This window comes from Camelina sativa, chromosome 20, assembly GCF_030686135.1.
Source record: "Camelina sativa cultivar CO46 ecotype springtype chromosome 20, ASM3068613v1".
In the NCBI taxonomy this organism is placed as follows: Eukaryota; Viridiplantae; Streptophyta; class Magnoliopsida; order Brassicales; family Brassicaceae; genus Camelina; species Camelina sativa.
In genome coordinates this window covers 9,913,589-9,938,916 of record NC_141899.1, presented here as the reverse complement: position 1 = coordinate 9,938,916, position 25,328 = coordinate 9,913,589, and the positions used below count along the sequence as shown (strand labels likewise).

Below are 25,328 nucleotides of genomic sequence, written 5' to 3'. Positions count from 1 at the left end.
TTTTTGACACACCTAATAAGTAAAGTAAGACTTATGCTAATTGCAAAGACGTGGACGTGGACGTGGACATGAGTAAGGAAAATTACGGTTGGTCCAAATGGGAACACTTGTCTTCGTAACAACTCCAAAACGGTTTTAGGCAAAAGATATTATTGCATATACTGTCTTCTCTCAACTCAGAACGAAACCACACCGTAAAAAATTAATGGCGAAGACTAGTACTTTTGCAGCTCTACCACTCACCAACTTCAAATCACCGTCGCTGTTCCGTGTCAAGAACTCTTCTTTTATCAGTTTCACCGATACCCATTTCCTCCGACAATCGAATTTGACTAGTATCGTAAGATCTTCAAGTCCGAGAGGAATTGGGTTCGTCTCATGTTCTTCGGTCACGGACGAAGCTTCTTCTGACGAGCTACAAGTTCAAACCTTGTAAAATCACCTCCCCTCTCTGTTGTCTCTGATTAAAATTCCCAAAGATTGACGAAATGTGTTTTTTTTTTTCATTGGTGTTTTGCAGGACATGGAAGTGGAAAGGTTACTCGATAAGATATCAGTGTGCTGGAACCACTGGCCCTGCCTTGGTCTTGGTTCATGGTTTCGGTGCTAACAGGTCTAACTCATTATCCCAACCTTAATTTGCTTGCTGATAGGTATCTTTAACATATTATTGATCTCTCAAGTCTTGAAAGGCCTTTTATATAACTGAGGTTTTGGATTCCTGGTCAGGGAATTGAGAATTATAGTTTAGCATTTTTCCTCACGTGTTCGTTTGTTCTGTTATCAGTGATCATTGGAGGAAGAACACACCTATTCTTGGGAAAACACATAGAGTTTACTCTATTGATCTTATTGGATATGGATACTCCGATAAACCGAATCCTCGTGAGTTTGGTGGAGAACCATTTTACACTTTTGAGACATGGGGTGAGCAACTCAATGATTTCTGTCTTGATGTGGTCAAAGATAAAGCCTTCTTTATATGCAACTCTATCGGAGGTAGAGCTTTGATTGAAGTTGCAAATCTTTCGGTTTATAAGTTTTTTTTGTTTTTGGTTTAGTATATGACAAAGAGATTGGTGTTCATTAGGACTTGTTGGTCTTCAGGCAGCAGTAAGTAAGCCAGAGATATGCAGAGGGCTTATGCTTATTAACATATCCCTCCGCATGCTTCATATCAAGAAACAACCATTGATTGGAAGACCTTTCATCAAATCATTCCAGAATTTACTTAGGAACACTCCGGTTGGAAAATTGTTTTTCAAGAGCATTGCTAAACCAGAGACAGTTAAAAGCATTCTTTGTCAGGTATTGATGGTTTGCATCTAAAGAAACACACAAAGAATGGTTTTATGTTTTGTATTTGTGCTTTAGAAAGTTTTGTGTTTGTTTTTGTGAATTTGGAATTAGTGTTACCATGATAGCTCGCAAGTGACTGATGAACTAGTTGAGGCAATACTACGTCCAGGGCTTGAGCCTGGTGCCGTTGATGTCTTCCTTGAATTCATCTGTTATTCCGGTGGACCGCTTCCAGAGGATTTACTCCCACTGGTCAAGGTTCGTTACTCGGTCTTGTTCTTAACCATAGAGTAAAGCTAAAGATGTAGTCTAACATTCTCTAGCTGTTGCATTGCAGTGCCCGGTTCTAATTGCATGGGGAGAGAAAGATCCATGGGAGCCAATTGAACTTGGACGAGCATATAGCAACTTTGACGCTGTTGAAGATTTCGTTGTTCTTCCTGAAGCCGGCCACTGTCCTCAGGTATCTCTCTCTCTCTGCTTCCCTCTTAAGATGGAAAGGCAGCAAGTAAGCTACCTTTGTTTTCTTCTTATTATTATGTTTCTGTGAAATTTGCAGGACGAGAAACCGGAGATGGTGAACCCACTTATTGAATCATTCGTTGCGAGACATTGAAAGTACAATACATCCATCGGTCCAGACGTTTGATCTTTCTACATTTTTGTATATATATCTGTAGTTCTGTAGAGAAACACATCTTCTTGTGAACCCACACGAATTGAACACTCACAGAGTTGTGCATGAACTGTCAAAGGTTAGACTTCCTACAAGTGACAAAACTGTGATTGTATTATGCATAGAGATATTGATGGGAGTAACAAGCTCCGCAAGAGAATTCTAATGACAATCATTTTCATTTGTTATATACAAAAAATTTCATAATTGGTTTCCAATTGATATACAATCATTTTCTTGCTAACACTTGGTCTTATAAGTAAGTCCATGATATGGTGTGTATAAATCTTCCATATGATGAGGTTCTGTGTAGGATTTAGATTTAACAGAAACACTTTGCTCCGATCATATTTGCCTCGTGGTCCTAGTTTTGTTTCTCCTTTGTTGTACGACAGTCATATCATATCGAACAGACCAACCGATGGCAAACGTTTCCTCCGTGCCCTCGGCAAGGCAAAAAGTTTAGTTTATATCTCAGAAGAACCAGGATTGTCTGATAAGCTAAGATGCATTGGGTCTAGTTGAAGAAATTCATCTGCTCAAACTTTACCTATAGCTATAGGTCTCTAGTATATAACTAGCAGATTGTAGCTGTGGTGAGTTTGTTAGTTAGCAGTTAGTGAGGGCTGAAGTTTATAAGACTTGTCTTTGGTTCTGGTGAATTGGAACAAGACAGCAGTTTCTTATCATATTCACAATGTGTTGTGATATTAACAATGTCTGATTCCTCCTTGTTTAGAGCTTGATTATATAACAAGATACCGGCCGATATGACGCAATCTTGTTATGGTGGATGGAGAAAGAGAAGTCAGAGGCCTTTCATTTTTAATTAAATTTGTTAATTTTTCTCCTAACTTCTCTGTCATATCTTAACTAACAAAATAATAAATCTCTCATTAACTATTATCATTCACTTTACCACTTCCAACAAAGGATAAGTAAGTTAGTAAAAAAGACACTCCAAAATGTCAAAATGTCCACCATCTATAAGTGCGTTTTCTCGCAAACGTTTTTTATAAAGTGGGTTTTTAGGTAAATCACCCTTTTATTTAATAAAATTGATCACATAAATTCTAGAGAAATATAAGGAAGGAACGAAATGCTGACAGATTTTGAAAGGAGGCAGAGATGATACCTTTAGCCTGAAAACAGCATCCACGGCCATTTCTGCAAAATGTACTTGTCCTGTGAAAGAATTTTTGAACATAACGTAGTCATCGCAATCTTCAGCAAGTCTGACTTAAACTTTTCTGCATTAACACAAAGCACAATAATGTAAAGAACTGCTTCAATCCAAGAGTAGTTTTGTGACATGCTGCACATATAGAAGTGCAGTCATGCCACAAAAGTATTCTTTTGGAGAAAGAAGAACGGGAGCTTTATCAAACAGTTGTTTTGCTTCATCAAGAAGGTGAAGCTTTATATAAGCTTCCACCTGAACCATAAAAGAGAGTGTGGAGGAGTCTACGCCGGCTTCAATAGCAGCATTAGAAGAATCAAGGACATTGTCACATTGTGATCGGGATTTTTGTGACCCAAAGAGTTTAGTAACTTATTGAATAAATTGATTATTTAATAGTTTGTATTACATAAATATTCTTTTAAACAAGTATCTTTCAAAATTTGTACAAAAATTAAGAAACATTTCCCTCATTTATGGATTTATAGCTTTCTTAGTTCATTCAACAGTTTTTCCACTATCCAACAAATGCAAGAAAACATACCTATTGTTTATTATATTATTTAGATTCATTATGAAAATAAATATTGTTCGAGATGATTAATCGAAAACTAAAGACGTTTTTCCGAGATGATTGATGAAGTCATATATAAAAATCATATGGAAAATGATTCAATTATTATAATTATTATACCAGTACAAGTGAGACCAAAACCTAACTTATATATATTTACAAACAATAATTTGGTTTTTATAAATTAATATAAACATATTATATATATATATATGTTAATTAAATATATACTGATAAATGATATATGATTAGAATAATATTAATAAGTGAATAGAAATTAAAAAATAGTTACATAATAATTTCATGTGAATTATTTATCTTAAAATGAATAAAAATAAAAGCAAAATAGAAAATACGCAACATATCTTAAGGATGACAAGTAGAATTGAAAATAAAACTATACATCTTGATGTTCATAATATAGGAATAATATATGTAGTACTAATATCCCCAAAAATAATTAAGAACAATTTAGATATAGAAAAGTTAAATATTTCATCATATTTTAAAACAAAAATATATATATCATATCTTACATATATATATATATATATATCATACACACATGTTGAACTCTTACATAAAGTATAGAATAATTACAATACAATAATTAAATATTAATATCTTTTATTATTTATTCTATTTTAAATTTTCATTAATTGTTCATTAAAATGTTATAATTACTATGGAGGTGAAAAAAATAACATAAACACAAATAAATAATTACAATTAATTGAAATTAAGTGCCTTAAAATATGAATATGATTATAATATGAGAGTTACAAAATATTTGATAGAATATGTAAGTTAATAAAATATGTGAAAAAATCATAAAATAAATTTATTGTGAATAAAAAAAACTGATTGTTTGGTTTGAATATAGAATTTTGAAATTACTATAATTATTAATATATGACAAGAACTTCAAGCTAATCAAATTGTAATTTTAAATATACATTTTGTTTTCTCTTAAAATGAAATGTGTATTCAGCTATTTCTCTTAAAATATTTATAAATTCTATTTATTAAAATATATTTTAGTTTACTATAATTAGAGTGAAATTACAAAACAAATTAATAATCATATTATGTGAATTATTTCTATTACAGTGAAGAAATAAAATATAAAATTATTATTGGAAATTATGGTTAAAAGGTAGAAGAAAAATTGAACATCTAATAATATATTACTTTGATTCAAGTTGTTTTTTTTACAGATGTTAAATCTTTAGATGTCAGGTGTTAAATTCTAGAAGAAAGTTTTAGAATAAACTCTATATTAAAATATACTTTAGTTTATTATAATTAGAATAAAATTACAAAATAAATTAATAATCATATTATGTGAATCATTTCTATTATAACGAAGAAATAAAACAGAAAATTATTATTAGAAATTATGATTAAAAAGTAGAAGAAAAATTGAACTTTTTATAATATACTGTACTAGTTTGATTCAAGTTGTTTTCTTTATTATATAAGATTCTCTAGCTGTTGCATTGCAGTGCCGGTTCTAATTGCATGAGGAGAGAAAGATCCATGGGAGCCAATTGAACTTGGAGGAGCATATAGCAACTTTGACGCAGTTGAAGATTTCGTTGTTCTTCCTGAAGCCAGCCACTGTCCTCAGGTATCTCTCTCTCTCTCTCTGCTTCCCTCTTAAGATGGAAAGGCAGCAAGTAACCTACCTTTGTTTTCTTTTTATTATTATGTTTCTGTAAAGTTTGCAGGACGAGAAACCGGAGATGGTGAACCCACTTATCGAATCATTCGTTGCGAGACATTAGAAGTACAATAAATCCATCGGTCCTGACATTTGATCTTTCTACATTTTTGTATATCTGTAGTTCTGTACAGAAGCACATCTTGTGAACCCACACAAATTGAACACGCACAGTTGTGCATGGGTGAGAGACTTTCCTACAAGTGATAAAAATGTGATTGTATGCATAGAGAGTAACAAGCTCCGCAAGCGAAACATAGCCTTTTTGTTCAAAACTCAATGGAAATACAAGTTTTACAGCCAACGAATTCATAATTGGTTTCCATTTGATATTTACAATCATTTTCTTGCTAGACAGGTATTTCTAACAAAATTATGAAACTATATCACCTTCTTAATTTCCTTATCGAATTCGGAATTTCTGGTGTCATTGGTATATTCAAAAGCTTCATCCGCCATTGATCATGCAAAAACTAGGGTTTCGATTGATAGATCAAGTAATGTACTTCAAATTTCAACCAAAGCCAAAGCATAATTGATAGATCAAGTAATGTACTCTCTTGCATCATAAAAATCCGTTTAGTACTACCATCATCTGCTCTGCTCAGCTTACGACCAGGCTCAACAAAACTTATGGCTTATCGTTTTTGTCGAAAGGCAATTAGTATGTGAAGGTGCTGGCAAAAGCATCTCGTAGAGTGAAGCTGATCAGTCCTGAAGGTGAGGGGCACGAGATAGAAGGGAAACGGAGATTGTTGTGCATACTTGAATCGGCTGAGAACGCGGGACTAGAGCTGCCACACTCGTGTAGGTCAACAAGCAACATTTTTATCAGCTTCCCAACTAATATGACACGAACTTTTCCATATCAACAGCAACATCCTTTCTTGTCATATCACACAGTTCCCATTCAGATGTTCCATGTTGGTGAAGCAATGTTGACCGCCAAAAACTTGTCTAGTACATTCTTAAAGGCCTGTACAACAAAAGTATATAAAACTTTATGTTTATATGAAACTTCAAAGACTGTGCAGATAAGTCTTTTCTGCATCAACTAGTCAGTTAAAGTTCTTTGGTACTGCTTATAACAATGCTCTCAACAAGGCATCTAACGTTAGAAGAGGAGAGATCCTGAGTTGACAATATGGATTCATGTCCAGATGCCAAAACATATATCATCAAATAGATGTTAGAGATTCTTGTAACCGGGTTTATGCATATATCAGCATGATGCCAAACATTTCGACAAAGTTATGCTAGTGAACATACCTGAAATGCAAAAGCCTCTTTCCTACTTAAAATAATATCCATTGCAGCTGCTTCATCATCGAAGGCACCATAAAATTCTCGAAAGAAATGGTTCCTTTTAATGGAACAGAAATAAGGAAGAAAAATAACAAGTTACACTCCAGTTTCAAAGTATTGAAAAAAAAAATAAAACACAACAGAGCTTCAGAACAAACCTGTCTTCTTCACCAGTGTGTTGGTCAATCTCATCAAACTTCTGTGTTAGAACTTCCGCAGCAATGGGTGAGAGCATGTGAAGTATTAACGCTTCTAAGGTTCTTGGGAAATAACGCTGAAATGAGTTATATCATGTAATAACAAACGATGAAGTGCGCAAAAGCAAACAAAATCTTCTTGTAATATATATAACCAGAGATGAGGCCACATAGTCAAAATAGTATTAGGGTAACCTAACTTCAGCTACAGCAATACCATGTGAGGATAAACACAGTAAAGTAAAGCATTTCAGGGTAAACTTACTGCCATTGCAAGGAGTACATCTCGAAGTCTAAATGCTTCCAGATCCCAGAGCATATGGGCAATGCGATCATCTTCTAAACAAGGCAACGCATTCGCCAGGATCTTGCTTTTTCTGCCCTCTGTAACTGGGTCTGAACAACTAGGTGAAGTATACTGCCGTCCTTTACTTGTATCAACAGCATTAACATGGTCATGGACTAAGGAAATAAGCTCATGAAGTGCAAGGCAAGCAGAAGGATCCAGATCATCCAATGACGTTCTTTCACACAATGTGCTGAGGCCTTTCTTAGCGCTTTCATTTTCTGAGTTACCATTCCCACCTTCTGCAGTCATTCCATTACTAGCCAAGTCAGAATGAAAACTGAAGGTTTTCTCATAATTAACACCATCAGGTCTTATTACCTGCCATCCCAACGTGAGAATGGTCAATATGCTTAGACAGTTGCTTCACATCAGTTGATGAAGGCTTCGAAACTAACAGGCTCTGTCAATATCCATGTTACAAGCAAAGGTGAGAAGACAAACATACACTTTTAGATCAAAATCAGGACGAGTAAGAAACATATCATAACTCTAACAATCTTTACTGCTGAGACAGGATAACTTACACACCATTTCTCTGTCTATCAATCTTGATGTATGACACAAAATCCAGACACATGCAAGAAAAGGGAACAGAGGTTAGGCAACAAAACAAAAATGGTAAGACAAGATATTCTGTATAAGAATCCAAGATTTGTAATCAAGACCTTCTTGTGATTCGGCGCAGATAATATGAATCCATATGTTCAGGCATATTAGACATAATGTTTGATTGCCACCAAAAGTTGACAGCAATAGTCAGGTCATCACTATCTACCTGATGGAACCTGCATAAGTGAAATTATACTTAATCTGAAGTACATCAACCTGCCTACTGAATGTTCAAAAGAAGTGTCACTTTTATTAGCATGATTCAAGTTAGCTAGCTAACCAAATTGACATTTCAAACATCTTTGTTTGTGTCTAGTTAAAACCTAAAGGACTTCCATGTCAAGAAGCGTCTGGATCAGAGGCAGAAGTAGGCACATGCATACTATATGACATAAGGTATCTCATATACAAACCCACAGACTAAACAGAAACATGATAACTACAAGTGATTACGAAAAAAAGTTTGATACAGATGATGCAGGATATCTTATAATATTCACCTTATTCTGAAATGCAAACCTATGAGCTACTAAGAGAGCTTTTCTGAGAAAATATGAGTATACTCACCAGCCTTCAGGAATGAATACTGCATCACCAGCGTCGAGAGTAACCTCCTGTGACTGCTTCAGGGAATGCTCTGCTCTTGGATAATCAGATAAATTTGGATTATCTAGACCAACCGAACTACATGAACAACAAACATAATAGGCCATGAAAAATGATGTAAACAAACATTAGCACAGGAAAATCACTGAAAAGTTTTGCAATAGTTGCTAAGGTCCAGAAATTGATAAGTTTCCCTACGATGTAACCACAAAGCAAAGTACACAGAAAGTCCAAGAATAACGATACCTATGGTTTGACGCTTCTCCATATATAGGCATCGGATAGAGTGAGGGACTGGCGGAAGGAGGCCACAAAACAACTGTAATATGAAGGAATTTAGATGTAAGAAAGCATAAAACATATAGTCAAATGATGACTGAATATGCCAATATTTCAGATGAACCTTAAACTGACTTCAAACTAGCTGAATTGGCATTCTAGAAACCACATGCCCTTAATTTCTGTGAATTAATTTTGTTTATAGTTGGACCATAACGTTACCAATTTAACTCCACTAAAGACAAAAATAACAGGAACAACTACCTGACACTTTGACGTGAAGGAAAACAATGGGCTAACCTTTTTTACGCCCTGAGACTATGCATAAAAGGTTATGATGTGGATCATAGTGGGTAGTTGATCGAGCTTGTGAAGAATTCATCCAGATATTGATAGAAGACAGTGACTTTCCCACTAAAGGTGAGGGCTGCATCAATCAAGTTAGTTGATGTTAAGAAAGTTTCAAGTTAAGCAGCAACGTACGTAGAAACAAGAATTGGAAAGAACTACGCCTACCGTCTGGAAGTCTTGTCTCAGAATCTTGAGTTGAACCTTCTCTTCTTTCTCATCATTCAGAATTGGAAACTGGAAAAACATATACACATCATATATGTAAGTTCAACCCAAGGGGGAAAAATATACATACACCAAAAGCACAAAGACGAAAACTAGATATCATTACGAACCTGTGCTAGGTATATTTGTCCAGGTATATGGTTCTCAGCTAAAGGAGTAAAATCTGGAGACATAGTATTAACACAGGAACCATTCTCTTTGCTTATCATATGCTGCTTGCAGAATCTGATAAACTCCGAGAACGGCAATGATACCTACAAAGAACAAAGCAAAGCATATTGTGATTCTAAGAGACACTAGCAGTATATGTATAAGAACCGAGGAGGGGAAATGGAGTTAATACCCTCTCATGGCTTCTGATATCACCATTGAAAATAGGAGCAGTCCTCGAAAGCATAGCCTCCACTTCAACAGAACCTGCACGTTCCTTCATATATAATCCAATTAACGCATAAGATTACACAATCGTCAATTCCCAGAAGAAGAAAAAAAAAAAAAAAAGGAAACGAAATCGAAGTTAAGCAAAAACACCTCAAGATAATCGAGGCCATTGTTGAAAGGATTCCACTTAGAACAGGCATCCCAGTTACTAACACATCTTCTGAAAACCTTTAGAGAACCAAAGGAAGCATAAACGGAATAATAAGAAGATTATCAGATTCAACAGGAGAGAAAGGCAGAGAGAGAGATTCAGGTGAATTACGGCTGGAAAGTTGGTGAGCTCGACGGCGGACTCGAATTCGGCGGCGGAAAGAGCACTCTCGAAGGTTTGAATATTCGGGAAGTCGCATCCCGTCGCCATATTTTTTACTCTGTTACGGGCTGCGTCGGCGATTCGTCTCGTCACGTATCAGAATTTTGTGATATAAAAACAATAATTGTACTTTTTATTTTCTTAGTAACAATTGTTTTGCCTGGTAAATATTAACCGCTTGCTTCACTTTGAATGCTTCATAGATTCCGCTCTCTTCCATATCTCCTACCTGTAAAGAATCAATCAATCATCATCATCATCATCACAATTCAAGTCTAGTCTAACCTTCCACAATCTATGCCCGATCCTAATGTTTATAAGAGTTTACCTACAGATCCAGATATAACATCGATTCCAGCATTGCATCCATCATTGTGGTGCTCTGCACGAAGCTGATCTACCAATTCGGCGCTGTTTAAACCAGCCTTGTCAGCGATTTTTGTTGGAATAGCCACTAGAGCCCGTGAGAAAGCTTCAACGGCATGCGATTTTTCGCCAGAGCGGTGTTCCTTGCAAGCTCATCCACTTCCTTTGTCATCACCATCTCTGGCCATCCACCTCCAAGCAACACTCTAGTGTCATTTAGAGTTTGGGAGAGTAGACATAGTGCATCATGGAGTGATATTTCAGCCTCGTCTAGAACATGGTGACTGCAAGAAAAGAAAAACAAAAACCCACATAGAAATTGTTGAACTAGAGACGAAACTTTTTGAAGTAATGGGAGTAAAACTTGTTATAAATTATCAATACATTTGGTTAGTTTAGTTACACAGCTTATTTGTTACCTAAGTGCCCCATGCATCTTCTTTGGTGAGGAGTTCGATTCCTGACTTTCATCTTTTTTTGTTGCCTTTTTTTCCTACAACCAAAGTTCTTTTTGTAATGTTTACTTACAGATTAATATTCTTTTCTACTCTAATTATACTTACATTTAAATTTAAAAATTATTGTAAAACTAGTTAATTAGTATAATATATATGTATAGTTTTTTTAACTTATCTAATATATATATATATATAGTTGAAATCTATTTAAATAAAGGATTTTGTAGAAAAATGAATCATATGAATTCAAAAATAATACATAACTAGGTACTAACCCGCGGAAAACCGCGGGCTAAACATTTTTTAATAAAAATTTGTAATAACTTATTTTATTATTATGTTATTTATAATAGTTTGTGATTAAAAATTTGGTTTGTTTATATTAAAACTTTTGTATTTTATAAATGTTTAGTGAAACCCTGTCAATAAAACCTTTGTATGTAATGAATACAATTGTTTAAACATTTGTCAACTAAACATAATCATTACTAACATGTAAAAAAGAGCAACTAAATATAGCTAGTAAAAATTTTAAAAAGTCTCCTTAAAAATAACATTCATTGTTTTTTTTGTGGCTTCCTTTTCTTGTCTGTAATAATTTTAACTGGTGGAATTTTTTTTTAAATAAAATTTGTAGCTGTAAATTTTATTTGATTTGGTTTTTAAAATCTTACCTGTTAATTTTTTTTAAGTACGAATTAGTTTTGATTCTAATATATTTATTTTACTTTTCTACAATTTATTTTATTTGATGTGTCCCCGATTTTCATTTTTTAATTATTTTTTATTTAATTAATTAATTAATCTTAATTAAGTTTTTTAATGGCAATTGAATGTAATTTTTACACATTTTAAGGTTAGTTTCATATTTGTACTTTCCAATTAATTTAGTAGGGATAAAATTTGTAGTTGTAGATTTTATTTGATTAGATTTTTAATATCTTAGCTGTTAATTTTTTTTTTTAATACGGATTAGTTTTGATTCTAATAGATTTTTTTTTTACTTTTCTACAATTTATATTATTCAATGTATCCCTGATTTTCGTTTTTAATTAATTATATTTATTTAATTAATTTATTAATCTTAATTAAGTTTTTCTAATAGCAATTGAATGTAATTTTTTACACATTTAAGGTTAGTTTCATATTTGTACTTCCCAATTAATATAGTAGGATATAACTCTTGCATGTAACTTCTAAACATTTCTACAATTCTATATATTAGTTTTTAATATTTTAAATGTAGATTTGAACTCTTCATAGTTGGACCTTCAATTTGATATACTATTTATCTATATTTTATAAAATTTACCGTGATTACGAAAGATAATATTGTGTAATATTTTTGATTTTTCGATTTTTTCTTTACGTTTTTTAGAGTTAGAGAATAAAAATTGCAAAGAAATGATAATTTAAAAGGTTAATATACTGCACAAAATCCTTATATAATATAAATAGTTAGATATATTTTTCATTTAAATATATGTAATGTGCAATTGAATATATTTTTTAACCAAATAAAATAAATTTTAAATATACAAAATATAGAAAGTTAAATTTCCTTAATATTTTATAATATAAATTTCATATATTAGTTATTAAATAATTTGTGCCCCACATCAAATTTCTTTCTGCATCCGTCCCTGGGATGCACGAAGGCAGGTGATGCCGTTCAACATTCTAATATAAGAAAGGAGAGAATGAAACACGAGATATCCTCAACAGATGAATAGTAAACAGAGATCAATAGCACACAGAAACAGATTTCAAACAGGCGTCAAAGGCAAAAGTGTTGTCTTACCCTTCATCCAAAAAGTTTTTTGATGATCTGGATATTCTTCCAAGTTTGTGCTTCCCTATTTGAACAGGGACATCAGAATGTCAGAAGAGAATCATTTAGCACCTCAAAACGAAAACTTGCATCTACATGAAACAAACTAGTGGTGAAATGAGACTAGCTTAACTTCATGACATTCGTCAAAGAAAACTCTTCTTTCATTGCACATAAATTTCAGCTGAGAAATAGAAGGAAGGAACGAATTGCTGACAGATTTTAAAAGGAGGCAGAGATGATACCTTTAGCTTGAAAACATCATCCACGACCATTTCTGCAAAATGTACCCTGTTCTGTGAAAGAATTTTGGAACATAACGAAGTCATCGCCATCTTCAGCAAGTCTGACCTAAACTTCTCTACATTAACACAAAGCACAATAATGTAAGTAATAGTATGATTTTCCAAGTTAACAGGAAGGAACTATTCAATCCAACATCGAAACCATCACACAAACAAGAGAATGTGATACTTATACCAATAATAACAAAGTCTAACCATCTCTATAGTGATTACCTGCATTGTCCTTATTATCAATTACTCTTTTAAGTAAAACATTGGGAGCACATTCCGAAGCCATTTTGTAACCTAAAGAATCCAGAAAATAAAAAAGATTAGACATCATTGTCATAATGAAACATGGAGATGATACAACATTGGCATATCGATACAATAAAACTTCAATGTTTTTCACAGCATGCATACAGAAGCTGACACATCAGTTAAAATAAATACCCAATTAAATTAATACATATCAGATTTTTTACTCCTACGCCGACAAAACTAAAGAGAGGAACGATGCTCGATTTCTTCCCATCCGAACGTGCGTTTAATCAATCGGTGGATTATTTTTCTTTTTCGTTGTCGTCTATACCATAGGCCGATTGTGCTTGTGCGTTTAATTAATCAATGGTCGATATCTTCCTTTTTTGTCGCCGTCTATTCAATGGTCTTCGTGATTTATTGGAATTAGGGGTTTATTCGATTTGATTGATCTGATTACGACTCTAGAGGTCTGCACGATGAAGGATGCATCTTCACATATCGCCTACATAATGACTTCAAGGAGTAAGGGTTTATTGATTTGATCTAATTTGCAACTCGTCTCAGCTCTTACAGATCTATCTTCCACCGCCACCTCTTCCTCCGTTAAAATGGTTTGTACATTTATTTGGTTCGATCAAGGGTAAGCAGATAGTTAATTTTAGTAATTTTGATTTGTAGAGTTTGATCCTTTGTACAACTATCTCAAGAATTTGAGTGCCGGTTCGACAAAAATTGTCGAAACAAGTAAGAGTCGAAAATTGTGGCCTGTTGTTTGCTGAGCTTACACTATGTTATGTCTACATGCATAATCTGATATAATCCCCTTCTTATCCATAAGTTACACTATTATAAATCTGATTTGAAATCAAGATGTGAGATAGTGCCTGAAACAAAGAAGTACAACCCGATTTTACAACATCAAATTAGATCTTTCATTCTAACATATGTGAGAAATGAGATAGTTTATTTTAATAATAGTTTTAAATATTGTTAATCGTTCTTTATATTGTGCAATCCAAGTTGCTCTCTTTATTTACTTTTGTTAATGTTTATGTGTATAGAACATAATTTGTATTGGATTTTCTGTATAATCTAGGTATGGGCAATTCAACGAACTGAGTGTTCTCTGTTTTGTGTGTTAATCATCCATTTGTAATGATCTTTTGCTTGTTCTTTGCAGCGAGCCAGAAAAATATATCACCAAATCTGTAGTCAACAAGGTAGTACTCAATTTCTCATGATGAATCTTTGTTTCTTTTTGTTCTATATTCCAAGATTGGTTACTCGTTTACATTGATTTCTTTTTGTTCTTGTGGCGAGGAAGACGTTTCTGAAGAAGGAGGTGCCTCTCTGTAATCTCTTCTCTTTTTTAGGTCCTTTCACTTCTCATGCTGTTGGATCTGAGGTTGTTGCGATTCTTGTGAGTCTTGGTCTTGATTCAGATTTAAAATCTAGGCTGATGCTGATGCTGATAGCAACCTGCTAAGGCATCTTTGATTGTTGATATGAATGATGGATTGAATGAGAGCAAATTCAATTGTGCGAGATTGTTTAGGGGATAGGTGTAAGAGAAGGGGTCTCGAGCATAGTTTGCTTGTTGGGTTAATGAGATTGGTTAAGGATAAGAGACATAAAATGGAGTCTCCCCTGCACTTGGGTTGCTTAAACCAATCTCTGTTCACAAACAAGTTCAAAGCTTGATGGTTAGCATTGGAGCAGTGCCTCAATTAGTCGATATCTTACCGTCTTTACACCTGTAATGTTTGGAATTAGCTCTGTTTATTCTTGATGGTTAGCATTGGAGCAGTGCCTCAATTGTCTGCAAATTAGCTCAAGAATGTTCGCCTCTTGGTGTTGAGGTCTGTCTTGTTTCAATGCTCAAGCTTTGTAGTATACATTATTGAGACACCATGTTTATTTCCAAACGCAAACACACATAGAATGACATCTCAAATTACATCTGAATTTGATACTTGTATTGTTAAATTATAAATAGAGCATAAGTTGTGGTGGACCAAAAGTCTCCATAACATTGGTCTACTACTGTTGTAATGAACAATTGAAAATAAAGTGAGATTTGACAAGTCATTCAACAATCTCTACTGTTTTTTTGAGCAAAAACATAGTCTTGTATCACTTGCCCTGTTTTGAAAATAAGTGACTTAACTAATCTTTATTTCAGTGTTTTGGGTGGGTTTGTCGAAGTAGTGCTTTGGTTTGTGAGTGCGCAGTCATGATATTAGTTGTGATCTTGAGGTTATTAAATTAGACTTGGGATGAGTTATTGAATCAGATTCATGAGATCGTAAATGGAGTTGTTATTTTTTTTTAGTTAAAAACTGGAGTTGTTATTATTAAATTGTTAGTTCGGTTTAGTTTAATTATTGAACTGAGCAAAGATATTTTCTAAAACTTAGTTAAAATTTTAAAATATGAATTTGATGTGTCTACGACTCTACGTAATATGTATTTTGAAAAAAAGTGTTTACAAAAAAAATATATATTAAAAATTGAGTTGTTAATATTAAATTGTTATGATTTAGTTTAATTATTGAATTGAGCAGAGCTATTTTCCAAAACTTGTTAAAAATAGAAACTATGAATTTGATGTGTCTACATAATGATGAAAAAGCTAAAAGAATTAAAATTACAAACAACATACAAAAATATACATAAAAATATATATAACAAAAAATAACGCCGCGAGTACTATCCTAGTTTACACTTAAAAAGCCATAAGCCAACCTTTTAGGATCTTCATAGGGTGAAATATTTGTCCGTCAAAGAGTTTAATAACGCAACATGTGCGGCACATCTTTGTCCGCCAAAGAGTTTAGTAACTTATTGAATAAATTGATTATTTAATAGTTGGTTATTTAATAGTCTATATTACAGAAATATTCTTTTAAACAAGTACCTTTCAAAATTTGTACAAAAATTATAAAACATTTACCTCAATTATGGTTTTATAGCTTTTTTAGTTTATTTAATAGTTTTTCCACTGTCTAACAAATGCAAGAAAACATACCTATTGTCTATTATATATTTAGATTCATTATGAAAATAAATATTATTCGAGATGATTAATCGAAAACTAAAGACGCTTTTCTGAGATGATTGATGAAGTCATACATAAAAATCATTTGGAAAATGATTCAATTTTTATAATTATTATACCAGTACAAGTGAGACCAAAACCTAACTTATATATATTTACAATTCACAATAATTTGGTTTTAATAAGTTAATAAAACATATTATATATATATATATATATATATTAATTAAATATATACTGACAAATGATATATGATTAGAATAATATTAATAAGTGAATAGATATTGAAAAATAGTTACATAATAATTTCATGTGAATTATTTATCTTTAAATGAATAAAAAAATAAAAGCAAAATAAAAAATATGCGACATATCTTAAGGATGACAAGTAGAATTGAAAATAAAACTATACACCTTGATGTTCATAATATAGGAATAACATATGTAGTACTAATATCCCAGAAAAAGATAAGAACAATTTAGATATTGAAAAGTTAATTATTTCATCATATTTTAAAACAAAAGTATCATATATATATATATATATATCATATCTTACATATATATATATCATATCTTACATATATATATATCATATACACACATGTTGAACTTCTTATAAACATAATAGCATATGCTACACATATGTTGAACTCTTATATAAAGTATAGAAGAATTACAACAACTAGGTTGATACCCGCGCTACGCCGCGGGTTGTTTTTGGATGATTTTTTCATTTCATATTTGTTTTATCTATGCAATCATAATTAAATTAAAATTGTTTAAATCTTTTAGATACATTAGCAAATTTATATTATTGCCTGAAGATGTTTTGATTTCTCTTTTAAATGTTGTTTGCTAATGTTTGCATATCTTGAACTGTAGAATTAGAAGAATTAATTAATGAAAATGATGAATACTTTTGAGCGTGAGATAATATGGAGTATGCTCTCAAGTGAGATTGAAGTTGGGACGTATTTGTTAAAGAGAATTCAATGATGTATGCAACGAATGCTTCATATAAATAATAAATATACATATATCGTTTCATTAACTATATGCACTATGTTTAATTTTGTTTCTTCTTAGACACATATTTACATTTTTAAAATCATATTGAGTACACACAAATTTTTCAAACCACACTAATCGAAGTTTCTATTTTTAACTTGTTTGGTCGGCCAACATTATTTGAAAAGATACATACCAACTCACAAGTATATCGTGTATATGGTATAGAAGCAAGCGGCTGCTCGGCTGCTCCACTAAACGCTCATATCACAAGCTAAATGGTTATTTGGTCTTTAGAAAAAAGTTGGCTCGTATTGGGTTTTATTGTAGTCCATTGTAGTTACATTCAGTTTGTTCCCTCGCACAAATTTGTAATTTTGAACAAATTGTTCATCATCGTTGTACTCCTCTGCGACTTGTTTCAGTAGCTTCTCCTGCAACTCATAAGCATCATCCCCTTGAAGAACATCACACGTCCATGTCATCGAAACCTGATCATTGTGGAGACGGATATAAGAACATAAGCACTCAGCCCAAAAATATTCTTCTACACTTGGTAATTGAGGAGTAAGAGAAGTTACTTTTAAGTTTCTAGGGAGACTGTTTTGATGAGAAGTTTGAAAAACACAATTTATGTAACAAAAAAATGGGAATAAAAAGGAGACTGACCATTTCCAAAGCTCCTCTAATGACTCCACTTAAGACATTGCAGTAGTAAAGACCTTGGCAAGTATTGGGAAGTCTTCCAAGATTATACTGCAGCAAGCCTCATCTGCGTCCCAGCTTGTCACTGATGCAGTGACCCCTAAGAACATCTTGAACCCCACCTGTGTAATAAGGCAAAGCATGTTACTGCTTCTCAATACCATTAAACCAAAGGAGATATCTACCAGACATTAAACTCTATTGTCTAGACTAAACTCAGATTAAACACTTACGGTTTGGTTAATTAAGCACTTATGGTTTGGTTTGTGACTTGTATTGCGGCTTCGCAGTGAAAGCGTTAACCAAAGACTATAGAGTTACCAAAGTCATATATCCCTTGATGAACCCTAACACTTTCTCATCGTAGTGAAATCATTAGTTCCACACAAGAGAGCTATAGCTAAATATCCACATCATCATGTTCTCACGTTAATGCTGTATAAGGACAAAATATAAGCATAAGTAAGAAATCATGATTTTTTGGAGGGAAAATAGCCAGAGAAATAGGACCAACATGTAAACAAGTCAAGTGCTAAACACACATATGCAATTAACAATTAAGAAAAATGACAATGGACCAGCATTCGAAATGTTAGTTACTCTTTAATGTCAACAGATAAGCCCAGTTTTTGGTTTATCTTAATAGATAAAGACCCAAAGCAATACCAATGAGGCTACTTGGAACCCAGTTTTCTCTTCTTGTAAACCCAGTTTTTGAATATACCCTAATCATAAACCCTTAAGGAACCTCAATTGTAACATACCATAACAATGTTTAAACAAATCGCATCATATCTAATATTCTGGATCAAGCTATTGTACTAAGAATTGCTACACAAACATATCAGAAAAAAATCTAGGAAATGAGAATGAATAGACAGAAGATGATTGAAGTTTAACACAAGCATTGAGGACGACGAGAGTGACTGAGAACTAAAAAAAAAAAGAGGCTAACAAATTGGAGTTTATCATCCATCTCTCAATTCTCAAGTCGGAGAAGAGGTAGTAGAGATGACAATTTCGTTCCTTTGTCGAGAAAGCTAAATGGAGATTTAAAAATTAATGCTTACAGAGTGGCAAGATAGAAACTTTAGCAGCAACTGCAACACATGCAAGAATTTACTGAAAGATGGATTTTTTAATCTCCACACTTAAAATAATTTCAGTTCTCCTAAAAGCAAACTCCATTGATGTTATGAATTGGAAATTACCTCAGGATGATCAGAGAAAGAAGCAGAAGGTAAGAGACCAAGCGACGTAACAGATTTAACAGAGGCGAGGAAATTTTCACCAACCTTAGACAAATCCATCCCATCACTGCCTTGAGATAATAAGAAAGGGAGAAAGAAGAAAACCCTAGAGCTGTCAAATTCAGCACCATAACCAAGTTCGTTTAGATCTCCGCCATTAAAGAGAAATGGATTACCCGAAACTGAATGGGAAGAGATTAGGCTGCATCTCTCAATCTCATCTAAACGGCGACGAAGAAGAAGAAATCAAGCATCGATTGATTAAACGCTATCGTTTTACTTTTTGCTTTGTCCACGTAAGACTAAAAACAGCTGATGTGTATTAATGTTATAATTTGATTGGTTATAGGTTTTTACTGAACTGTCAACACCAGCTTCTATGTTGAGGCTGATGTGTCACACCAGGAATGCAACGCATTCTTCTTTTATTGTATTGATACAATAATTAAATATTAATATCTTTTATTATTTATTCTATTTTTAACTGTCATTAATTGTTCATTAAAATGTTATAATTACTATGGAGGTGAAAAAAATAACATAAATATAAATAAATAATTGCAATTAATTAAAATTTAGTGCTTTAAAATATGAATATGATTATAAATATGAGAGTTACAAAATATTTGATAGAATATGGTTCCATGATAGAATATTTGATAGATTATAGTAATATTTGATGCTCGAATGGTTCTTCCGGTTATCAGACTTGGTTTAAGTGATTGATTAGTCTTTTTAGCGTTAGTTAATGCTTCGTTTGTTTTTGCTTCCAGTTTGGTTTTACGATTGTTAGTGTAAACAGAGAGGTTCAAGTCTCTTTCATTCAGTAAACATTCTTATACCAATCACATCAAAGGCCAAAGAACTAGCTGAGTAACTCAAACACTTAAACCAAGTGTGATAACCGGTTTAGTTATTGAATTCTTAACCAGACAGTATCAAAGATTCATAACCAATTGCAACATTTTTCTCCGTTTTCAGTTTAGATGATGAACTCTACTTGGAAAAGTTACGTGAGTTCAAAGCACGTATTGATCTATGACATAGGCATCTTATCGCAAGTGGCACCCCAGGGATCAAAAGGAACTCTTATCTATTTCTGTGGCGTCGATCATCGTAAAAAGGATCCGCACCACATATTTGATCTATGATCTAACCACCCAAAAGATGGACTCTTAGACGAAACAATGGGTTCCAAATGCAGAGGAGCTCAGAAATATAGCTATAACTGAGTCTTCTTGTGTCTTAAAAAGGATCTAAATCATTACTACACCATGATTTACTTTTGCAACAAGCTAGAGAAGAGCTTTGATTTATACTTTTCTAAAAAAAAATGGCTCATACACTCTTTTAATTTCGTATCTGTATTAGTAAACAACCTATACCAACCACATCAGGGACCAAACTTAGGACCTGAAATCTGACTCTCTCTTGAGATTTTGCTACTCTCTTACATGACTTCACAGACGCATTTGTATCATTATTTCTCCCTCTCCCTCTTCCGCATCGTAATGTCTTCCTAATCAGTTTGTAATGTCTCATTTATTTATTAACTTTCTAGATTCTCGTTATGGATTAACGAGTCGGATAAAACTCACTAATTCAAGTAAACTCACTAATTCAAGTTATAGATTCTCGTTAAGTATTCCGTGTAACTAATTCAGATAATTTCGTATTAATCCGAAATGGAGAGCGACTCTAAAAATCTGAAATCTGAAAAGACTATTTGAAAAAAAAATTGTACAAGGGGCAAGCACAAGATCATAAATCTATACATGACAAGAGCATTTGGTCAAGCTGCAATTATTGTATGTTGTCTCAAGTGTTTGTACTTCTGTTCCACATTGAACAATCTCCAGCTTTCTCCAAAGTCTTTAGACAAAACCAGCTTCAGAGCATCCACCCCTTCTGCTAAAGCTCCATCCATCTTCACCAGAAACATAGAGCACACAAGGGAGACTCAAATCTATTTCTTTATGGTGATCTAAGCCACAATGTTTTCAATGTCGATAACTGCTCATAGGCTTACCCGTTCTCGAGCTGCCATGCTGAACTTCTGCAACAAGAAAGCCTTTGGATCCATTTGTCCCGGAGGCTTTCCGATTCCTACAATTATAATAATATCTTGATTTAGAACCAGTGATCTTCGTGAAAGTGTTAAGTCAAGTGGAGGTTGAAACTGACCGATTCGTAGCCTTGCAAATTCCCTGTTGCCTCGAAAATGGTTCATTACACTTTTTAACCTGAGAAGACCACAAGAATAATAATTACCATAATGTCAGTCATACCCCAAACAAGTATAAACGTAAGAGTTTTCGATATTGTGATTCAGATCTCATGATGGTAGACACTACAGTCTGAAACAGGTGACAGCAACTGTCTTACGAGAACCAGGGAAAAGTTGAACTCTGTTTTACACATGACCGCATTCTAGTTAGAAAAATGAGATACCATACCCGTTGTGGCATCCATGGCCTCCTTTTTCTTGAAGGCGAAGAACACCACATGGCAATTGCATGTCATCATGCACCTAGATCACCAAATTCCAGAGTAACAATGAAATCAAGTGTTTCTGGTGAAACAAATCGTACGGATTGTTAGGCCTTAAGCCAAAAACGGTGATAGGATTACCACAAGCACACGATTGAGAGGTAACTTGTAATAAGCCGCGAGAGGGCCACTCTGACCAATATAAAGAGAAGCACAGTTACTAACAAAACCAACCAAAGCTAAGAAGCTACATTATGCACAAAAAATAAGTAAATACAGCTAATTCAATTGCAATCATAGACACGCTTGGCAAGCAATAGATTTTGATGACCATATATTTTCTTCAAAAGTAGAATACTGTCATAATTGAAACCGTTAAGTCATAAAGCTTCTCGTCAGGCCCCTAACAAGCAGATACCTTGGTTTAAATAACAATGGATGAAGTATGTAGATGATGTTCAAGAACCTTATTGGTAAAGAGATTAAGCCTCATGAATCATTCATATTTCATGAATCTTGAAAATTTTGAAAGACTTATACTAAGAATATGAGAAGAAGATTACTGATTCACCGCTCAGGTTCATGTAAGTTTGCGGCTTTGCCAGGATAACAGGGAGATCGTCCACGAAACCTGAAAGGGGGACAACACAAAATCAAAAACTCATATAATTCAACACCAAACTCACACAGTTTTCGTTCATACAAGAAAAATGGAAAAAAAAAAAATTCATCTTGCAACATGTACCTTGTCCCATTATAGCCTTGAAATTGACCAGGTTCATCTGAATCCCAACTGACTCAGCAAAAGTATCAATCATCTCGAAGCCAATCTACAGCGTAGCCAAACAAGAGCAGAGAACTAAGAATACACTTATATAAACGCATAATCACTAAAAACATTTGGGGGTACATTACATTGTGTCTTGTCCCTTTGTATTTGTCTCCGGGGTTACCCAATCCTAGAAACAGCCATGGTCGATGAACAGAAGTGCAGTAGCAACGCCTCGACAACCTACTCAACATCGGTTCGAGATTCGGCCACCCAAGCCAATCAAAGTTTCGAGATTTCTCCAAAGACTATTAAATCCCTAAACCCTATTTCCAAAAGCAAGCAATCAGAAGAGAGATTAGTGTTTCAAATACTCCAAATTTTCAACACAATGTCATAAGATTCGACTAGCACTAAGCTATTGTTCTAAGAATTAGCGTTTTACTGTTGCGTGAACCAAGAACATCCAGAAACTGCAAAGCAATTGCACAATTACACCATCAGGGTCCAACAAAACCAACCCCATTAGACGTTTAGACAACAAACTCCGAAATCAACTTATTTATTGGGGTTTCAGGAAGCCTCGAATCGTTCCCTTTTCAATAAAAACCTCAAATTGTAATGGTAAGAATCAACAACTCACCCGTAAAAAAAGCAATGAAAGAAACGAGAGGAGAGCTGCGATGTCCCGAGAAACAGCCTAAGTCGTATTCGATTGTAAAAAAAAAATTGGTCTTCTCCTTTTATATGTTGTGAAATCATCACACTAGTTAAGTAGACTTGGCTATTACTATTATTCTAAAGTTTATACATTTTTGCTGAAGTCCTAATTTTGGGGTTTTTTCACTTTTCAAAAAAAAAACCCAAAGGTAAACTATACCTATATTGTCCAAGATAGTGCAGGTGTTTCAGCCCCTCCATGATGCTTGCTTGCTTACTTTTGGATATGCTTTTGTTTTCGTATATTCCTTTTTAGACCATTTTGTGATTACTACTTTCAACTAGATGTCTAGATGGGTATATTGGATTTGTGGTATGTTCCGGTTGTTATGTGAAGAAATATGACAGAAATCACCTTCAATACGAGAAATGATCATTTTGTAATGAGATAGAGACCATTCTCATTAGCATCTGCATCACAGAAGTTATCCATTATGAAAACAAAAATGCGTGCGACCATATTAGAATCAGAGGCTGTATGTATGAAGTATGATATACCCAAACCACCAAATGGATAATTGGAAGAAAACAAAGATTAGTAAATGATTCTTTTTTACATTACACCCATCACCATTACATCGCTGTTGTTAATCTTTTCTCAACTATGTATTTGGTTGCTACTAGGAGTTTTAAACACTCTTTTTTTTTTTGGTAAACAAATGAGTGTTACTATTGACAGAGAACGTTTTAAACACACGTCCATCAGAAGTTCTACAAATTAGAAGATTTTGTTCACTATGTAGTATGTTTATTATGTGTTGACAAGGAAAAAATATGTGATAGTAGTAGCATACAAACTGAAACACTAACACTCTACCACCCCATGATTAGTTATATAAGTCCATAGAATAATGATCCTCTTATTTCTATATGTTACAAAGACATGTGGACTACATATTATTTGTCTAACAGATTTTCAATTTAGTAAATTTAAAATCTATATTAACATTTTTGAAGTACATTTTGGTTTATGCCCTTTAAGTTTTACTTATTTAATTTTTTTTTACAACATTAACCCCTAAAATAATTCCATAAATAACATTGCAGAGAAACTCAAATATTAAACTTTCTTAAATTGACCAACATTTGTTACGTTTATTGCCATAAAATTTTAATAACATCTATACATTCCAATTTTTCCAAAAACAACTATATCCATTAAAATTTTAACCCATTAAATCTCCAAAACTATTTTTATAGATGCTAGAATCTATCAAATTTAAATGATATACAACAGATTTTCTATAACAAAAGTTTACAATTTTCATAATTATATTAACATTAATAAATTTGGTGAAGATGGCGTGGGGGTGCAAGTGAAAGTCCTTCACTTGTGGCGTCAATACACAAGCAGCACGGCGGAAACCCTGGAGTTGATCTTGGCACTGTAAGAATCACACAAACATAATTTCCATTATTCTCTTTATTATTCACATGAATCTTACTATGCTGCTTTAATCATTTCAGGGAATGAAAATCCACACATCAGTCAAAAAAGACATGGTTACACGGTATGTTGATTATTTTGATTATTTTTTTACGCAAAAACTTATTTTGATTATTTTTTTATGCAAAAACTTATTTTGATTTTGGTGAGACGGGTTGGCATTAATCCCATATAGGGAGATAAGTGAAATTGTTTTTTTTAAACATTTTTAGATGTGTATGAGGAGATAAATGTATTACTAGACTATACATATATTACACGGGTTAAAACCTTGAAAACACTACAAAAATCATATACTTTGAATACTTATATCAAATACCTGTAAATTTTTATATTTTTAAAATTAATAAAACAATAATAAAATAACAAATAAATACAATAAAAATTTTAAATTTTATAAAATTAAAAATATTGTCCCGCGGTGTACCGCGGGTTAAATCCTAGTGTATTTGTTAAAACTTAAAACTAAAACAAGAAATGTTATATCAAATAGTTTATTTATATATAAATATACTATATAGTATAAAATGTACATTTTTACCATATAA

General features: G+C 33.2%; 3 protein-coding genes, 1 long non-coding RNA gene and 1 pseudogene across 13 annotated transcripts; 1 reads left to right on the top strand and 4 right to left on the bottom strand.

Annotated features, from left to right (window-relative positions):
• Positions 1 to 5: 5 nt before the first annotated feature.
• LOC104736051 (uncharacterized) lies at positions 6 to 2,216 on the top strand. Of its 2 annotated transcripts, none has more exons than XM_010494762.2 (7): positions 6 to 432; positions 521 to 613; positions 788 to 999; positions 1,091 to 1,308; positions 1,411 to 1,557; positions 1,637 to 1,762; positions 1,859 to 2,216. In XM_010494762.2, exons 1-7 carry the CDS (start codon positions 206 to 208, stop codon positions 1,913 to 1,915), a joined length of 1,080 nt encoding a protein of 359 aa, XP_010493064.1. In that variant the 5' UTR covers positions 6 to 205; the 3' UTR covers positions 1,916 to 2,216. The 2 variants fall into 2 exon arrangements, with proteins under 2 accessions (XP_010493064.1, XP_087360626.1); XM_087504500.1 differs by having other exon boundaries at positions 1,108 to 1,308; positions 1,859 to 2,184.
• A 3,694-nt stretch (positions 2,217 to 5,910) lies between these two features.
• LOC104770356 (lysine-specific demethylase JMJ31) lies at positions 5,911 to 10,356 on the bottom strand. Of its 5 annotated transcripts, none has more exons than XR_015593972.1 (15): positions 10,077 to 10,356; positions 9,905 to 9,982; positions 9,717 to 9,800; positions 9,484 to 9,627; positions 9,314 to 9,382; positions 9,098 to 9,224; positions 8,765 to 8,837; positions 8,480 to 8,596; positions 7,969 to 8,088; positions 7,828 to 7,850; positions 7,622 to 7,703; positions 7,220 to 7,542; positions 6,916 to 7,031; positions 6,722 to 6,815; positions 5,911 to 6,428 (listed from the first exon to the last, which is right to left on the bottom strand). XR_015593972.1 is itself a non-coding variant. In XM_087506525.1 (15 exons), the coding sequence occupies exons 1-15, from the start codon at positions 10,173 to 10,175 to the stop codon at positions 6,363 to 6,365; spliced, it is 1,611 nt and encodes a 536-aa protein (XP_087362651.1). In that variant the 5' UTR covers positions 10,176 to 10,356; the 3' UTR covers positions 5,911 to 6,362. The 5 variants fall into 5 exon arrangements, 2 of the variants coding, with proteins under 2 accessions (XP_087362651.1, XP_087362652.1); XR_015593973.1 differs by having other exon boundaries at positions 6,916 to 7,017; XR_015593971.1 differs by having other exon boundaries at positions 6,916 to 7,017; positions 7,832 to 7,850.
• LOC147918665 (T-complex protein 1 subunit beta-like) lies at positions 10,216 to 10,815 on the bottom strand (annotated as a pseudogene). The gene is made up of 2 exons (XR_015593974.1): positions 10,460 to 10,815; positions 10,216 to 10,356 (listed from the first exon to the last, which is right to left on the bottom strand). The product of XR_015593974.1 is annotated as a T-complex protein 1 subunit beta-like (transcript).
• Positions 10,816 to 17,519: 6,704 nt separating this feature from the next.
• LOC104770354 (uncharacterized) lies at positions 17,520 to 19,650 on the bottom strand. Of its 2 annotated transcripts, none has more exons than XR_764534.3 (4): positions 19,316 to 19,650; positions 18,338 to 18,539; positions 18,069 to 18,226; positions 17,520 to 17,890 (listed from the first exon to the last, which is right to left on the bottom strand). It is a non-coding gene; the product is annotated as an uncharacterized LOC104770354 (long non-coding RNA). The 2 variants fall into 2 exon arrangements; XR_015593398.1 differs by having other exon boundaries at positions 19,400 to 19,602.
• Positions 19,651 to 21,061: 1,411 nt separating this feature from the next.
• On the bottom strand, positions 21,062 to 23,457 carry LOC104770353 (peptidyl-tRNA hydrolase, mitochondrial). Of its 3 annotated transcripts, none has more exons than XM_010494758.3 (9): positions 23,257 to 23,457; positions 22,760 to 22,939; positions 22,590 to 22,674; positions 22,408 to 22,475; positions 21,986 to 22,036; positions 21,811 to 21,884; positions 21,539 to 21,597; positions 21,384 to 21,460; positions 21,062 to 21,281 (listed from the first exon to the last, which is right to left on the bottom strand). In XM_010494758.3, exons 2-9 carry the CDS (start codon positions 22,865 to 22,867, stop codon positions 21,147 to 21,149), a joined length of 657 nt encoding a protein of 218 aa, XP_010493060.1. In that variant the 5' UTR covers positions 22,868 to 22,939; positions 23,257 to 23,457; the 3' UTR covers positions 21,062 to 21,146. The 3 variants fall into 3 exon arrangements, with proteins under 3 accessions (XP_010493060.1, XP_087359496.1, XP_087359497.1); XM_087503370.1 differs by having other exon boundaries at positions 23,059 to 23,269; XM_087503371.1 differs by lacking the exons at positions 22,760 to 22,939; positions 23,257 to 23,457 and having other exon boundaries at positions 22,416 to 22,475; positions 22,590 to 22,669.
• Positions 23,458 to 25,328: the final 1,871 nt, after the last annotated feature.